The sequence below is a fragment of the Acinonyx jubatus genome, chromosome B3 (genome assembly GCF_027475565.1).
Source record: "Acinonyx jubatus isolate Ajub_Pintada_27869175 chromosome B3, VMU_Ajub_asm_v1.0, whole genome shotgun sequence".
Taxonomy (NCBI): domain Eukaryota; kingdom Metazoa; phylum Chordata; class Mammalia; order Carnivora; family Felidae; genus Acinonyx; species Acinonyx jubatus.
In genome coordinates, this window is record NC_069386.1 from 96,665,992 (window position 1) to 96,684,565 (window position 18,574).

Below are 18,574 nucleotides of genomic sequence, written 5' to 3' on the forward strand. Positions count from 1 at the left end.
CAGACTGCTGGATGTTTCATGACTCTCACCTAAATACAAGTTCAATGCCTACCCCAGGCACACTGTAGAGAAAAAGAAATACAGTATCTTTTCAGGTATTAGGCAAAACACTGATGTCAACAGATAGACAAGAAAATATACATTCATTTATTCAAACACTGACTATGACTTTATATCAAGAAAGCCAGTAAGCTACCCATTAATACTAAGTACGTGCATAATGGTGAATCAAAAGGGGACTCAGAAACAACATCTGCAGGTAGTAGATCTGGGCGTGAGAGAGACGCTAGAGGCAAGATGCACCACATGTAGGGTGAAGCCTAGGGAAGGCTGGAGCTAGGTCTGAGCTAATCAGCTAATCAAACCTTGTTAAAATGCAGATTCTCAGTCAGTCTGGGAGGAGGTCTAAAATTCTGCACTTAAGGGGTGCCTGGGTGGCTTAGTCGGTTAAGCGTCCAACTTCAGCTCAGGTCATGATCTCGCGGTCTGTGAGTTCGAGCCCCATGTCAGGCTCTGTGCTGACAGCTCAGAGCCTGGAACCTGTTTCAGATTCTGTGTCTCCCTCTCTCTCTGACCCTCTCCTGTTCATGCTCTGTCTTTCTGTGTCTCAAAAATAAACATTTAAAAAAATAAAAAAAAAATAAATAAAACTCTGCACTTAAATTTTTTTTAAAACTTTTAATGTTTATTTATATTTGAGAGAGAGAGAGAGAGAGAGAGAGAGAGAGAGAGAGAGAAACAGAACACAAGCAGGGGAGGGGCAGAGAGAGAGAGACACAGAATCCGAAGCAGGCTCCAGGCTCTGAGCTGTCGGCACACAGCACGATGCAGGGCTTGAACCCACGAACTGTGATCATGACCTGAGCCAAAGTCAGATGCTCAACTGGCTGAGCCACCCAGATGCCCCTGAAATTCTGCATTAAAAAAAAATGTTTTTAATGTTTATTTATTTTTGACAGAGAGGGAAACAGAGCATGAGTGGGGGAGGGGCAGAGAGAGAGGGAGAACAGAATCTGAAGCAGGCTCCAGGCTCTGAGCTGTCAGCTCCCCCGGGCTCGAACTCATGGACCTCGAGATCATGACCTGAGCTGATGTCGGACACTGAACCGAATGAGCCACCCAGGCGCCCCTGAAATTCTGCATTTTTAACATGTGTCCTGGGGCTCCATGGTGCAACCAGGAGCTATGTGGTGATACAAAGTCAGTAACTGCAACTCAGAATTTAGACTTCCGCTTATTCTAGTCAGAAGAGAATATCAAAAAATGAAGTAAAAATTTAACAAGGAAACAGTTGAATTTTAGCAGCTGATAAGCTGGTTAAGTTAGAGTCCAGTAGCTTGTGTTGATAGCTAGAAATGCTACACAAATAAATGAATATATCCACAAAGGATCAAAACATCCTGACTTACAAAACACTTTATGCTGCATTTAGGCAAGGGCAGGTTGGGGGTTTTCAAACACTGGTCAGTGTGAACACTGCTTCCTGTAACAGGAAGAAACCTCATTTCAGCACTGGAGACGGTTGTAAAACCCACCTGAAGGCATTAAACAAAATGGGACAATGAGGCAGAAACAGCTTTCCTCAAAAATCTGTGTATAGGAGAGCTGACAATGTATCTTCTGCTGAGAAATGCAGCAGGATCATATCGTTTTGCCCTCAAGCAGCGTGAAATGCTCTCGCAAGAGATGAACTCTGGGCTCGTCACCACTGGCCCACTGCTGAGCAAGTCAGAGGCTGCATTTGCTCTTTTGAGAGAATATGAGGTGACAAGGCACCAGTCAGCAGATTACTTGTAATGCCATCAAATGTTGGTCTTTTTAACTTTTCCCTGAATAATGGCTGATTTCAACTCCACTGGGTTAACAAGTTATGTAGGAAGACAGAACTCCTAGCTTGCTGTTCTTTGTCTCGAACCTCTTCCTGATTTGGTAAGGAACCGGTTAATTATTCCCTCAATTTCACAAATCTTGTTTTTAAGGTAAATTGGCCAACATTTCATAAGCACAGGCTGGTCTGAACAGATCAGAGGAGAAAAGGGGAACTGTGGCCACCACCCCCACTAAACCCTCAGAAGCTGCAGAATGGTGATAAACCTCTACCTTGCTTTCTTCCAATGAATCAACAAACTGGTCTGTAAATTTAGATTTCCATGTAGCCAGTGACCCCTGAACGCACCGACATGCTGAGTCATGTGAAGGGCAGGGGCAAGATAGAAGAGCTTTCATTTACATCCAAGTGGGCTGCTGGATCTGAACACGCGGGATCAAAGGGAGCGGAGACAAAGAAAGTGTGGGTCTGTGGAGGAAGGAGTGGTGCTCCTGTCAGGGGGTGGGGTGGTGAGGAGGGGGCACAGCCTCGACTTGGCATCTTCCTAGAGGAATGACGCAATGGCTTCTGTGTTCCAGCCAGCATGGGAGCAGAGGTCAGCTCAGGGAGCTCTGTTAGTGACCGAATTGTAAGAAAGGCTTTCCCCGTCGACTAGGACACATGGGACATGAAGAACTAGTGAGCCAACAAACTTTGTTTTCTGATGGTACAATAAATTGAAAACTGTTTATGGGGGCACCACAAATTCAACAGTGGTAACTAGAATCTTGCTGGGCAATGTGAATTGTGCGAGAGAGAGAAGGGTTGATTCAACTCTGAGATACCTACTGTGAGCACCTTTCTACTCTGAGCTTTGGTATGGGACTGTTAAACTTTAATGTGAGGCTGTTCCAATTGTCTTTCCCTCCTTCCTCCCAGGGGCCAATTATTTTCATTCAAGACTATTACTGATAAAGTTTCAATGGTCCCCATTAGAGTTTAAGGTAAGTCAAGAATTTTGGCAATAAAATTACTTTCCTGGGGTTTCTGGGTGGCTCGGGTGGTTGAGCATGTCTGACTCTTGATTTTGGCTCAGGTCATGATCCCAGAGTTGTGGGACAGTCCCTCTAGGGTCTCCACACTGAGCATGGAGCCTGCTGAAGATTTCTTTCTCCATCTGTCTCTCTCTCTCCCTCACCTCCTCTCCCCTGCTCTTGTACTTTCTTTTTCTTTCTAAAATAAAAATAAATCAATAAATCAAATTATTTTCTTTAGGGTATTCACAATGAACACTTTAGTACTGCAAATGTTCCTTGAAGAGACTTCAAAAACTAGAAGTTCATTAACCTTTAAAAATCTTCCCAGTGTGTGCCATTTTCTTCAGCTTTCTCCACTGCAGGAGCAATGATGTAGCTGATGTGTGTGGGGGCATGCCCATACCTTCAAAAGATAGGCTTTCCTGGAAGATACTTTTTTTTTTTTTAATAGAAATAGCCTCTTTTTTAATGGTACGATGTATTTTGTGTTTGCCCTTTAAAATCCCATCACAGTAAACAATGGATATGGTAAATATAATTATGAGTTTTTCTGACTCAGTTTCAAGTCATAGTGAGAGTAGTGATGATGGCTAGCAAGGTCAGCTTTGGAGACTTGCAAAAGTCATGTAGTGTCTCTTTCTCATGAACACTAGAAATATAAGCTTCCTGGATCTGATAGGAGAGAAAGGGAAAGTGTCCTAGAATAAAGGCCATTTAAAAACAGCAAAGGTACATTGAAGAGGGCATCTTTTGGGATGAGCACTGGACTTACATAAAATCCTGGGGAAAAGGCACTTGAAAAAAAAATGTTTGAGACTGATGTGCTGAGTTTCTCTTAAATTGTTCACAGAACAGTAAAGAGGCAAGAAAGGAAATCCTTATTCTGAGGTATAATGCATGCCACACATACTTTCCAAGACTGAGACTGGATACGATGTATTGCTTGGTCGGGCTGTATCAAAATGTTGGTCACGCTAGAAATGCCTGTTAACCTAGGCTTCTCACAGTGTAACTCTAGATTACTTCACTGTGGAAGGGAGCCTGTTATTTTGTTTTCTAACTTTTATGATTATAAAATACACACGTCTTGTGAAATGAGTCATATTGAAAAGCGAATGTAGGATACTAAAAGTGACCTGTAATCGTATCTCCCAGAGATAATCACTGTTGAAGCTTTGATGTATTTTTTCCTAGTATTTTTTCTTTATCTTTTTGGCTTCTTTTGAAAATCCATATGATTCCACACCTCCTTTTTTCAACTAACATAAATAATCTCCCATTTTATTAAAATTAATCAAAATATATTAATAACTATATTAATATTATACAATACCACCATTTGTTAAATTATCCTCTTTTTCTTAGGCAAAATTATCACTTTTTTGAGTGCCTATTTGTGTGCCAGACATTGTAGATATCTTCATAATAGTTTCATGAAGCTGGTATCTCCATTTTATAGGTGAGAAAACTGAGGATCAGAGAGGTCAGGGAACCTAATCAAAGCAACACAAGTCATAAGTGTAATGAGTAGCAATTAGGCTCAGATTAGAAATTAGATCTCAGTTATGGCCTTAATGTTTTTTTTTTTTTTTCTACACAATGCTGCCTCCTAATTCCTTTAGGGATAGCTAAGGGGCGCCTGGGTAGCTCAGTCGGGTGAGCGACCGACTTTGGCTCAGGTCATGATCTCATGGTTTTTGAGTTTGAGCCCCTCATTGGGCTCTGTACTGACAGCTCAGAGCCTGGAGCTTGCTTCAGATTCTGTGTATCCTGCTTGTGCTCCGTCTCTCTCTCTCTCTCTCTCTCAAATAAATAAAACATTAAAAAAAATTATTTAGGGACAGCTAAGATACACTGGTCCTTAACAAAATTTGGAAGTGTGTCTTTCAATATGTGTCTTTCAATATGTTCCCAATAGTCTCCTTCTGAGACTTTTTCCTTGGTGCATTCTCTCCTCACATGCAAACCTTTTAGTTCCTTCTTCCTTGGCTCAGAGTGTCAAAATACTGAGGGAGGGAGAGAGAATGGCGCTGACACTAAGCTTATTCTCATCCTTCCTCTCCCCTGGGATTAGCTCCAGCCGAGGTCCCCCCATCCAACTCTGAGCACTCCATCCTCAGACTAACTCATGGAAGTATGGGAGGGGCTCTGAGAATGTGGGCTTTTTGAATTTAGTGAAATTCAGCATCTTTTTGTCAATGATGTGCGTGTAGGGGAAAAAGGGAGAGAGAAAGCCTAAATCACACTTAGCATCAGAAAGACTGTCCACACCAGGGCTGATTGCAGGCTCAAAGAATTACCAAAGATAAAAGAAACTAGCACCCAAGAATCCAGTTTAGTTATATAAAAATCAAATGAGAGTCATTTGTATGGACTATTTGTGCACATGTCTGTGGAGCACTATAATTACATGTATTAAATATGTGCCAGATTTATTTGATTTAATAGTTATAAAATTGCCTGCTTGCATCTTATAAAAAATTAGAACAATGAACTCATCTATCTTATATGATAAACATATTAAGGAGGGCAAGACTGAGTGTAGAGAAAATCTGGGGATACAGACCCATGCTTGCCAGCAGTGTGATCTGAGGTAACACTACTTAAGAGTCTCAGTTTTCTCGGGGCAACTGGGTGGCTGAGTCGGTTAAGCACCTGACTCTTGATTTTGGCTCAGGTCATGATCTCATGGTTTGTGAGTTGGAATCCTGTGTGGGGCTCTGTGCTGACAATGAGGAGCCTGCTTGGGATTCTCTCTCTCTCTCTCTCTCTCTCTCTCTGCTCCCACCCTGCCTCACCACCCCCCCGCTCCCCCCCACCTCGCTCTCTCTCAAAATAAATAAACATTACAAAAAGTCTGTTTCCTCACCTATAAAATGGGAACATGCTTCCTACCATCAAGAATTACAGGGGAAGATCATAAGTCAAAAAATGTATTCCTCCATCTTGCATGCTGCAGAGAATAGACATCGTACGTTGTAGGTGGTCCACATTCAGGTGTCAATGATAAATATTTTCAGAGTATTCTCATGAGTCAGGTACTATGTGAGGTGCTTATGGATCTGGTGCTGAATGATATTGGTAGCTCTCTGCTCTTAGGGAACTCACATCTCAAAGGGGGAAGACTGATAGTTTTCAGTGATGTCAATTAAATGCCAGGTAATTGCTTTACTAAAAGCTTTAAATTAATTGTCTGTACATTATAAATCGCCCAGAATACTATGAAGGAGAAGTATTTTTAATAACAAAATTTTGAAAGATGGCTCACATACCTGCCATCCATCTCGGATCTTCTGATTAAAGATTCCATATTCGTATCGGATGCCATATCCATAGGCTGCAAGTCCCAAGGTTGCCATGGAATCCAAGAAGCAGGCTAAATTAGAGAACACAGGCAAAAAACAGAGTCATCAAGGTTAGTCCAAATTTCATCTTTCTTTAAAAAACACGGCAGCCAAAAGACATTTTCTCTAAAACACATTTGTATTTTAAAGCACAGAGACAGCTGTGCAGTGGGTATTCAATTTTTTAAAAATAACATTTTAAAATTGTTGGCATTTTTTTTGAGAACAGATAAAGAAGATGGCCTGCCTTAGATATATCCATTATTGTGTCTGTCACTCACACTACCCTTTCTAAGGGAAGCTGTCTCTACGGCCCCTACTTGAAAAGATGGCCCCAGGAGAGTATAATTTACATGTTACCATCTAAACAACTAGCTGGACATCTGTGGTAGCCTCTCTTTCTGGCTAGTGGAATTCCAATGTTGTTCAGATCTCAGGTGGCCATATGCTTCAGGGAAGCTGGGCCAGGAAATGAATCTTGCTTTGGTCTAAGCTTCTAAGCCAATCATGGGCACACAATGACCTACAATCTAATGAGAGGTGCTAGGAAATCTGCAAGATGCAGTGAAAGATTTCTTTGCCCCTGCCATTTTTTTTTTTTTTTTCCATGAGAGGAAAGCCAAAAGAACCACAAAGATCTGACAGAATCATGCTGTTGAACTAATCTTGGGACGGCCCAACTCCCGGAGTCCTTGTTTACTGACAACACCTGTCCTTGTTGGTTGAACAAATTTTTGCTAGATTTTCTGTTACTTGTGGCTAAGAACATTAATGACAGAACCTCCGATCCAAAGCAGCCAATCAAAACACTGAGTAGGGATCTATGTTGTGGCCAGGAGCAACCTGGGGGGTTACACTAATCTGATTGTCCCTCTCAGGAATTTGAACTGAGAAATATACAGAGAATGAAGAAATGTACAATAGGATCTAAAACCTTTTGAAAAGTACATTTGTAGATCAAACAGAAATGGACTGAGTTAGGGTCATGGTGGGGCCCTAAAATGGAGAATCCACAAAAGCCAACAGCCAACGCCTTCAAGTTACTGTAACATCACAGTGGTCTTCTAGTCCCTATGTTCATGTAGCCTGACTCTCCCCCAGTTTCTGCTCTCTCAGAGCTGTGGCCACTTGTCTTTTCCTGGGTCACTCTCAAATTATTCTTAGAGCTTGACCAGAATGGGGTCCCAACCTTTTCAGTCAGGTAAAAATGAGGCTATCTAATGAGAATTACTCAAGCCTCATTCACCACTTCATTCTTTGACCTTATCTCCTTATCAGGAGCAAGGTCATTAATGTCAGGCACAGAGTGGGGTTAACTCAGCCAACAAATAGGCCTGGGGCTTTACATGAAAGGCAGGCTGGTTGTCATTCTTAGATGAATATGCCACTGGTTCTGCTGGTCTTCCTATAGCCCCATGGAAAGCCTACTAAATTGTCCAATGGTTGACTTTATAAGGTAGTAAGTATCTCTAATACTAATAGCAGTATTAACGAACACTGCAACTAATGTAGTGAGGATTAAATGCTACAAAATACACACAAATGGATTTCCCATAATTTGAAAGTGTGTGTAAAATTAAGAGTAAAATCATTTCTGAAAAAGAAGAAATAGATTATTTTTCATAGAGCACAATCTGATACACACATGTATGATGGTACATTTTTATTACTCAATTTAAATTTCACATGTACATTGTATGTTAATTATACTAGAATTAAAATAAAAAAATACGTAGCGCCTGGGTGGCTCAGTCAGTTAAGCATCCGACTCTCGATTTTGGCTCAGGTCATGATCACATGGTTCATGAGATCAAGCCCTGCGTCAGGCTCTGCGCTGACAGCGTAGAGCCTGCTTGGGATTCCCTCTCTCTCTCTCTCTCTCTCTCTCTCTCTCTCTCTGATCCTCCTTGACTCTCTTTCTCTTGCAAATATAAATAAACATTAAAAAAATAAAAAAATAAATTTCACAATACAACCTCATTGTAAAAAAACATTGAAACATTACAGATGGCATTAGTACCCTCTATTTTGCACTCTTCTCTAGGAAAGATCAGAGGGAATATTTCAAACTCCAGATTTTTTTCCCTATGAATTTATACATATACTTACAGAAAATATTTATTTTTTTAATGTTTATTTATTTTTGAGAAAGAGAGAGAACCCCAAGCAGTGTCTGTACTGTCAACACAGAGCCAGATAAGGGGCTTGAACTCAAGAACCGTTAAGATCAGATGACCTGAGCTGAAATCAAGAGTCAGGAGGGGCGCCTGGGTGGCTTGGTCGGTTAAGCGTCCGACTTCGGCTCAGGTCATGATCTCACGGTCCGTGAGTTCAAGCCCCGCGTCGGGCTCTGTGCTGACAGCTCGGAGCCTGGAGCCTGTTTCAGATTCTGTGTCTCCCTCTCTCTCTGCCCCTCCCCTGTTCATGCTCTGCCTCTCTGTCTCAAAAATAAATAAACGTTAAAAAAAAAAAATTAAAAAAAAAAAAAGAGTCAGGAGCTTAACCAACTAAGCCACTCAGGTGCCCCAGAAAATATTTAATTTTTAAAAAACATAAATAGTATCACACTGTGTTACTTTTAATGTCACTTGGGGTTTTTTTCCTTCCCCCTGAGAGGTCTACCCAGAGAAGTATATACAGATCAATTTTACTGTTTTTATTTTTTTACTGTAATATTTTTACTGCGTGTTTTTTTTTTTTTACTGCAATGTACATGTTCTAATACTTACTCTTATATCAATGGACATTTGGTTATTTCTAATATTTTGCCTTAATAAACAATACTGTAATAATTTTTTCACATGCCTCCTTGTGTACCTGTTTGAGCATATCTTTAGAGTAAATATCAGAAAGTTGAATTGCTTGGTCATAAGGAAGCATATCTTTAATTTAATGGAGTTAGTATTTTTTTAAATGTTTTCTTTTACATTCGTTGAAAAAGCATTTCCTGGATAAAGCACTCAAATTGCGTCCAAACAAAAAAAAAAAGATATTAATGAACTAAATCATACCAAAAATATAACAAGTGTATCACTGCCTACTAGTCAGTCAAAAAGCGAACTGTCAAGTGCATAAGACAACAACACAATGGTTAAACAACTGAGGTCATACCTATCACAAGTATGGGATTCGAGCAGCTATGGACAAATAACTGTGAAGTAAAGGGGCCACTGTGGAAACTCTTCAGTGCACAGGAAGGAGCTGGTTAACTTTGGGGTTTTAAGCAATGTCTCCAAGGGGTTTAAGCAATGTCTCTTTTGTTCAAGTTCCCTTCTCTACTATTTGTGTAGAACTGATCAAACCATAGTGCAAACTCAAAAACAAATCCATCTATAACCAGCTCACACCTTGCACTCCTCCTACAGAGCCTTTCTGGTTCCTGTAAGCATGGTCTAAGGTACGCAGCATCTGAGAAGCCACTGACTGTCCAGACAACAGAGCACACTCACCACGTCACTTACCAGCAAGCCTCCCAAGACCACCATTGCCAAGCCCGGCATCTTCTTCAATTTCTTCTAGCTCTTCCATATCCAATCCAAGCTAGTGATGAAAGGAAAACACACTGGATGCAGATACAAATGCAGGCCATTTCAGAAAGCATAGTCATTTCCTAAAGCTCTGGGTCAGGCACCTGGGTCATCTGCGTACTCCATTCTGTGGGCACCCTCACAGAGTATTCTGGCATCAGATGCCCACTGCAGATGGTGGCGACCGCAGATGCATACCACACAAGACGGCACGGCAGCAGCTCGGGGAGGAGGGGAGGCTCCAAATGTCCATTACTGGCTCTGTTACTTCTTAGTTACCTGACTCTGGGCAAAGTAACTCTCCTTATACTTCTCTTATTTAAAAAACGAGGACAGGGCCCCCGGGTGGCTCAGTCAGTTAAGTGTCTGACTCTTGATTTTGGCTCAGGTCATGATCTTGTTGTGCATGAGATCAAGCTCCACGTTGGGCTCTGCACTGAGTGTGGGGCCTGCTTGGGATTCTCTCTCTCCCTCTCTCTCTGCCCCTCGCCCCTCATGCAGATGCATTCTCTCTCTCTCATGCAATAAATAAATAAACATTTTAAAAAGTAAAAAATGAGGATAATAGTATCTGCCTCATTTAGGGCTGCCATGAATTAAAGGAGAGTATACAAAGCATGTAGAATTACCCTGAACAGATATTTCTCAATAAATGTTAGCTACCCCTCATTTTTAAAATTATTCTTTTGTGTGTGCTAAGAGGTAAAACCTCAGGAATGGTCCAGTGCCACTCTGATACTAACTGGGCTGAAGGACTTTGAAAACTATCAAAAAGTATGAGGTCAGACCTTCTGGGATGAACTAAAGTTCATCTTTTCATGACCAGAACATATTTACTCAGTAGGGTCAATGGTTGTTAACCCAAAACCAGTTACTGAGTCACTGCTCAGGAGACCTGGGGTCAGATAGCAGTCAGGGAAACAGCCCTGTGGGCCAACTGGTAAGGGCTAAAATCCTCTACTTCTTTCTGTGGTGCGTAAGGGACTATGGGAGGCCAATGAGCCTCTGTGACGCTGGTGATAGATGGAACTGGTTCCCAACCAGCTCCCTGACCCAGAGCATTTGGTGTGCACAGCCAGAGGCCACTGTCATCAGCATGGACTCGTGTCAGAATTGTGCAGCCCTGGAGATGACTCTGGACCGTTTGTCTTGCAACGAAGAAACTGACAGCGAGATAAATTAAATGACCTCTTCTATGTTGACTAGATAGTAACCTAGCCCATGCTTGGCTAATACTGGTTTGTTGTGAAAAGGACTGTATTCTTAGCTGAAAGTGATGCAATCCACAAAATCCAGTATTATTTAAAATGGAAACATACTTAAACATATTTACAAACATCCATAAAAATTAAAAGCATGCTTGAGGTTGATGCCCAGGTTTTCACGGAGCCACCTACTTGGATCCCCACCTTTATCCCAAAAGTGGCTTTCTCACACCAGTGTCAATGACTAAATCTTCTCAGAATTCAAGAATGGCTTTGTCTGTTTACTGTTGAAGAGGTTTTCAAATTTGCTCCCTGGTGACTAGAGTTTACTGGGGTCCTTGTGCAAGCCAACAACACAATGGTTAAGCAACTCAGGTAATACCCCACAAATATGTGACTTGAGTAGCTGTGAACAAATAACAGTGGAATAAAGGAGAGGCCACTTTGGAAAAAACCTTTCGGTGCTAACGTCAACATTCAGGATGTTTTCAATTCTCAAAATGTAAATCTAAAGTAGGCTGTAAACCTTGAGTAGCTTGACAGGGGTTACTTTACCCACCTGTTTATGCGAGGGCGGGGAGGTATATTATTTTCACCTGCTATGAGGGGACACAAAGAAAGGGAAACAGAGGGGAGCTGCAATGATTCTTTCATAGAAAATACCTCTCCCACGTGAAGGAAAACAGTCCTTAGTGACAGCAGCTGGCCACATGAGACAATCCCATGCTAAGGAAAAGGAGTGGGTAGAACAATCTCTCATTTAGAATGTGTCTTTGCAAATACACATTTCTCCTTTCAATCACATGAAAAGGATTAAAAACTTTGTTTTTTAGCGTGGAGATCCCTGAGGCTCTGGGGAGAAACAGTTAAATACATTCATGAAAACAAATTAGCATATTGAGTTTCAGACCTCAAGCTCTTCATTTAAGGAGGAAGTGTATTTTACATCTCATTAAGCAATAAAGCAAGTATGTCAATGCAATTTTAAAAACCTATTATTTATACATGTTGCCTTGATGTATGAATAATAGGCAAACTTTGATCATTTTTAAAAGTAGACACGGAGGGCTCAGTTGGTGGAGCCTGTGTGTGACGCTTGATCTCGGGGTTGTGTGTTTGAGCCCCACAGTGGTGTAGAGATTACTCAAAAATAAATTCTTTAAAAAAAAAAAAAGTAGATAGGAGCCCAAAGTAAAACTTGTGATTCTGATAGCAGGGGCTCAGGTACTTTTAAAAGGTTTGTTCAGATGCTGATTCTTAACATGTAATTTGTAATGTGTCAAAAACTGATTGCAAAAGAAAATTCTCATGAGGCAAAACCAGTTCTCTTTGTTTCTCTTAAACCAGAGATCTCCACTAGTTTATGTTTCTAATTGTAATAGCCACAGATAAAGAAACAACTTTTCACTTTTTTTTTTTTTTTTTGGTGCTATGCTCCCAAGTTTCCTGAACTGAACTTGAAATTTAAGGGGAGAGAAGCAAAGATATATGGAGACAATGTACCTGGTAAATGGCCTCATCACAAGCATTTTGCAGACCAAGGTTGATCATGGTGTTCTGTAATGTTCGGCCCATATAAAATTCCAAAGAGAGGTAATAAACTCTCTGAAAACAAAGAGAGGTCATGTTAATGCTAGAAGGCTAACCTTACTTGTCAACATAAAAGCACAAAAGGTCACCAATAAGAAACAAACAGACAAGACTACTTTAATACAAATTCAAATGAGACTCTTATAGAGGTATGAAGCGCTAAATAAAAGCATAACTGACAACTGGCTTTGAGAAAAACCATTTTATACCCTATTTTTGGCAAAGTAGTTTCTATGCCTAGGGAGAAAAAAAGCAAACTCATCCAACTAATCAGATTCAGTGTTTTGTGTGTGTGTGTGTGTGTGTGTGTGTGTGTGTGTGTGTGTTTCCTTCCTGTTCATAAACCTCATCAATTAAGCTATGTTTTGGACAGAAGTCAGACTGCCACAGCTCATCAATCACTTGTAAAATACTTATAGGATGAGAGTCAGGTGGGGTTGACTGTGATCATCTCGACTCATCCAAGAAACGTAAAGATTAACTCCTTCAAGATACACCCAAAGGCTAGACTATAGCCACTTTGACTACTGCAAGTAATACTGCGATTAATTATTTTAGGATACAATTATTCTTGAAAGGCTATGATCTGGCAATAACAAAAGATTACCTCAGGTATTGGGGTTTGTTCTTGATGAGGTGGGGAATTTCTCTAGCGACTTAGAAACCGTTGGCCTTTGACAGAAAGCCAGGTAAATACTACTTGAGTTGAATGTGAAAGGTGCAAAGGTCAGAGTTGCCTGAAACCTTTCAAAGTACAAGCGCAATTTACTAATTAAAAAAAGAGAGGAAGATCAGTGAATAACTTCATCATCCCCTTTTACGATGCCTTACTTTCCATATCAGTTCCCCTTTTCTTTTTGGCCAAACGCAAAACAACAAACATCTATAAATGCATCACTATAAAGTCACTTCAAATTTTAGGGATTCTTTCATTTCCAGATAGGAAGAAGCAGAAAGAAAGTATTTGGTCAACCTGAAAACATAAAAAGAATATACTTCAACATAACAGATTTTTATTATAATATTTAACTCATTAGTTACACACATATTTAGAATAAAATACTATATGAAAATTTCAACTTAGAAATTTCACTTTTTGCCACTTTCATTTAATGAAACAATTGGCTTTTAAGTGTTCCCACGGATAGTCAATATCCATATCTTCGTGGGTAGTATAATGCGATCTTCCGGAGTATATCATCATTATTTTTATCCCAGTTGTCTGAATATCTATAAAGCTGTTATTAGCTTATTAGATGCCTCTGTGTGAGTTGGGAAAAGGTATCTTTCCTGAGGCAGACACACACCAAAGAGGTGCATGGTGTCACTCACCCCCACGGATGTCCATGAGGCTATTATAGCACAGGAAAGAACGCCTTAAGCCACACGTATCATTTGCACAACGTCAGTGTAGTTTTCCCCATTCTTCCCTGTACATTCATTATTTCAATAAAACCACAATGTATTATTGCTTTTCACATTTTAGTGATGTATAAAAAGCCTGTTTGCAATTGTGAGGTCACACCTGCAGATGACTACATGTGTTCACTTTCTTTGCTTCCCTTTTAATGATTCCAAATTAGCACGGACTTAGGACATTTTAAGACATTTCAAGGTCTTCCTAAAAAAATGTTGTTGCTTAAAGTAATTGAAAAAGCACCTCATTATATGACAGACTTTACAAGCACATGAATTTAAAGTGATTTCCTGTTTTCTCATAAATAATTTTTGGCAGGGAGGAAACCTCATCTCCTATTTGGGGATATACGAGACCTTGAAAAATTGAACTCTCTCCAACCTGAGTCAGTGGTCTCTGAACACTTAAAACATACTCCTGGTAGTAAAATATTTGAACATCTCCAACACACCTTAAAAACTGTGTACATGCACTGCTGTTACTGACATTTTATGTATATATTACATAAAGTGGACATTTTCAAAAGGGTTATAAAAAGACACAGGAACTAATATTTTAAAAATAATATTATTTTTATTTCTAGCATCAATCAGAGGACCCGGGTACTTCTGGGAAGACATATGAACAGGTGGCAACACAACTGACTTGCAGGACAGGTAAGAGTTGAGCATGGAGACACGTGGAGGGAAGGGCAATCGCACGTGACAGGTGCACTGTGGGCAGAGGCCCAGAAGTGGGGAGTACAGGGCAGGGACAGGGACAGAAGATTGGTTTGGTGGGAGAGCAAGGTAGGTCCAGGAGAATAATGGGAGATAGGATAGGAGGGACAGGTTCATCTGGACTGAGAAGGACCTTAAATGCATGACTGTGACAGGCAGTGGGGGCCATGATATCCGAACAAATGGCAACATGTGTTCCTTTAGGAAGCTTAATTGGACTACAGTGCCCAGAGGGAGATGGGAATGCATACCTAGATGCCTCCAGGAGCCAGGCAGGGAAAATAAATGTGTAATGGAAGTCACATGAAACAATGAGGAGTCCTGGGCCAAGAACTGGGGTGTGTGTGTCCTGCTCGAAGGCACTGAAAATTTAACCGCTTACAGGTGTCTCGCTGGCCAAACAAAACACAGTGGCTAGCCACATTCAGCCACACACTGCCAGCTTTACCACTCAGTGGAAAGCAAGGTAACCGCTCAGAAGTCTACTTCATACACCAGGAGCCTTGGCCTCAAGCTCAGAAAAGGGAGAATGCAGGGGAGTGGGTAATTTCAAGAGGACCCACGGGAATCAGCAGAATTTGGCAACTTGTTGAATGAAGAATCTAGGAGGAGATCAAAGGTGAGACTACAGCGTTGTGTCTGGGTGACTGCCAGGAGGGCAATGCTATTAAATTAGAAACATAAGATTGGTCAGGATTGGGTGGGGGCGGGGGGGGGGGGTGATGATTTGAGTTTGAGGAAATAGGAAGAGATTTAAGTATGTATGTGCACTGAGCACTCAGAAATGTAGGAATGGAGTCTGAAAAGGAACTCAGGCTAGAGGTCCAGATTTGGGATTCATCTGCATGGTTCCCAGAGAGCAGGGGAGACGGGAGGGAAGCTTGGACACATTTACTGGCTTCATTCTCTGCTCTAATGAGGCCAGGGATCTCCTGTTTAGGGGAACAACTGTCACAAAGGAGATACTTTATTATTTTTGTTCATTTTATTTTAGAGAGAGAGCGTGAGCATGATTGGGTAGAAGGGCAAAGGAAGGGAGGGAGGGAGAGAGGAACAGGGAGAGAGGATGAATCTTAAGCAGGTTCCACGCTCAGCACGGAGCCTGACAAGGAGCTTGATCCCACAACTCTGGGATCATGACCTGAGCCAAAATCAAGAGTCAGATGCTCAACCGAACCACCCAGGAACCCCTGAGGAGACAGTTTATTAACATGTGCGGAATGAATCTTGCTTGCTGTTGTATCCCCAGTGTATCATTCTCAGAATACCCAGTTTATACCTGCACTCAGGGCCAGTGAAGAAACTAGCCAGAGGACAGAAGAACAATAAAGTACCAGATAAGGCCACTGGCGGAGAAACATACAAGGTCAGTGTATTCTATGGTGCTAAAGGCTATGGAGGGGTGTGTGTGGGGTGGGGGTGAGGTTCTAAAATATGGCTCATTGTCTCACTCTCCAGGCTTAAAAACTTATAAAAGTATTTTTAATGGGAAGTCCCAAGCTGCAGTCCCTTCTATGCAAATAAAAAGATACAATAAATAGAAGAATACACAAAGTGCTTTCTAAGATTATATTTTAGCAGTTGCCACCTTTGGGCACAGGCCTAGGCTTCTGGGGCACAGAAGCATTTGAAAGCTTTGTTACAGTTGCAGTTTCTTACTATGAGAATTTCTTTTGCTCATTGGTTCTTTGGAGTATTGTTTCTTTTCATGCTTTTACATATTGAAAATAGTCCTAATAAATGTTTATATGCATTTCCCACTGCCTCCTGGGTATATTCCACTTTCACCCTTTCCAAGATGCCTCCAGCCAGTCTTTCCAGTTTCCTCTTCCAATCCTTACTCACACCCACCTCGTTATGCACAACACAACACCTCTCCCTGCCAGGTTCCTTCCAACCTTGCCACCCCACCTTCCTAGGTTGGCCAGGTTGGCATAGGTTGTCCCTCTGTGCGCCCGAAACCTCCCTAAGGACCCTTGCATTCCAGCCCCCGCGCAGTGGACAGGGGTAGTCTGTGAACACCAGCAGCTCCTCGGTAGGTCTCAGAGGCCAGAGCACGTCCTGGCCCTCTGCCTCCAGCCCGCAGGAAAACAAGGAAGTGCAGGAGCTCCACACCCCACTCACTGGTGGGAACTGCTGGGAGCCAGCCCGCAGAGCTCTGACTGCGGGGGCGGCACCCTTGCCCCTCCCTCTCCACCTCAGACGGGAGGAGAAGCCCGGGTCATCCACGCATCCCCCAATCTAGCCCCTCCAAAGCCTCTAGGGGCAGTGAGGCACCATCCTTCATCTCCTCTTTTCTGCCTCCTCTCCACGCCCCCCCACTCTCCCAGTTCACATTCCCCTTTCACGGCCAATTTGTCTCCCCTCTCTAAACATTAAACTTAGCCAAGGCAGCGCTTTTGTCCATTTTGTTCGGGGCCGCCTGGCCTAGAACTGTGCCCGGCGTGCAGGCAGGAGGCGCCCGAGACCTCCTATTAAACGCAGATGAGCAGAGACGTTCCAAAAAAGTTAGTGAAATAAGCGGGCAGCGAGGGTAACCTGGGCGGTCGCCCACTGGGCGGTCGCCGGAGCTCACGGGCGCGGCGGCTCGGGTGGGGCTGGTGCGCGGCGCCGCCGCACCCGGGTGGGGCTCTGGTGGAGCGGCGCAGTGCCGTCCCCTGCCTCCCGAACACGTCAAGCCCAGACTTCGGGGGGCACTTCCCCGCGGGGGACGGGGGCAAGAACGGGGTGAAGAGGGTCACTCCGGGGGCTCCTCCCGCCGGGCCGGTACCTTGGGGCACTTCTCGTAGTAGTACTGCTGCGTGCGGATCCAGCGCCCCACCAGGTGGTCGCGCACCGTGTGCGCCAGCGCGAAGAAGTAGTCGCGGGGGGTGGCCACGTTGCGGTCCTTGACCAGCGTGAAGTGCAGGTGCCGGTTGAAGCCTTTCTTCAGCTCGGCCACGTTCTCCACGCCCACGATGCCGCGGATGCTGATCTGCCGCCGCTTCTCCTGGTCCGTCAGGGGCTTGGCCATGGCGGCGGCGGCGGCGGGGGCTGAGCAGCTAGCGGGACTAGCGGCCTGGCGCCGGGGCAGGACGGGTGGAGCGGGCTCCGCGCCGCGCGCCGCCGCTTTTGAGTCTGAGGAAAGTTTGGGGTCCGCCCCTGGGCGCGGCGCCTCCCCGGGTCCGGCCCGCCGGCCGCGGGGCGGAGGGAGGACCTGGCCCGCCCAGGACTCCGCGGCCGCCGCGTCGGGGGCGTCGGGGGCGTCGGGGGCGTCGGGGGCGGGGCGCGCGCGGGACCCCTGCCGGCCGGAGTGTGCGCACCAGCCCTGCCGGGCTGGGGCGGGGTGGGGGCGGGGCCGGGGCCGGGGGCGGGGGCGGGACCGGGGGCGGGGGCGGGACCGGGGCGGGGTGGGGCCGGGGCCGGGGCCGGGGCTGGGCTGAGCCCTCTGGGCGGTCCAGGGCGGGACCTCCGGCGGGTCACGTAGCCACTCGGCGGCTCGTTTCCGAATGTGGGAATCCGGGAGGACGGCAGGTGTCCTGTCAACCCACTGGAGATGCTCGGCTTTAGGAGGACGTCTGAAAGCACGTTGTCGGCAAACTTTTGTTTTACAGAAGTTTACCTGCTGTGTCGTTATTTCTCACCTGGAAGGGGTGCCACCAATAAGCATCTGAAGGGATCAGCATGCCTTTACTTCAGCTGTCCCGTCCCACTTGTCAGTCCGTGGCATTGCCCCACCTTGGATCCCAGACTTCAGAAGGAAATCCCAGGGTGCTTCTTTTGCTTTCAGCTAAAAGGACTCAAGGATTCGGATTTCTTGACTCCTCAGACCCTCGTTTGCCCTGGCAAAAGCCCCCTACTGCTCATCTGTAGAGACAACTTAGTAAGAATCAGAAAGTCCTGCGTTGGCCCTTTGGGCTGATGAGGCGGCAGGAGCTCTTACGTTAGG

The 18,574-nt window shown here is 43.9% G+C and overlaps 1 protein-coding gene across 1 annotated transcript in view; it reads right to left on the reverse strand.

Moving 5' to 3' along the window:
• The window catches only part of PYGL (glycogen phosphorylase L), a 44,056-nt gene extending 26,188 nt beyond the window's left edge, over positions 1-17,868 (reverse strand). Inside the window, exons 1-4 of the mRNA XM_027065699.2 lie at positions 17,417-17,868; positions 12,424-12,525; positions 9,650-9,728; positions 6,117-6,220 (exon numbers count right to left, since the gene is read on the reverse strand). Coding sequence (XP_026921500.1) covers positions 6,117-6,220; positions 9,650-9,728; positions 12,424-12,525; positions 17,417-17,659 — 528 coding nt within the window. The 5' untranslated portion in view covers positions 17,660-17,868. The remainder of the gene's footprint in view (positions 1-6,116; positions 6,221-9,649; positions 9,729-12,423; positions 12,526-17,416) is intronic.
• Between the last annotated feature and the right edge of the window lie 706 nt (positions 17,869-18,574).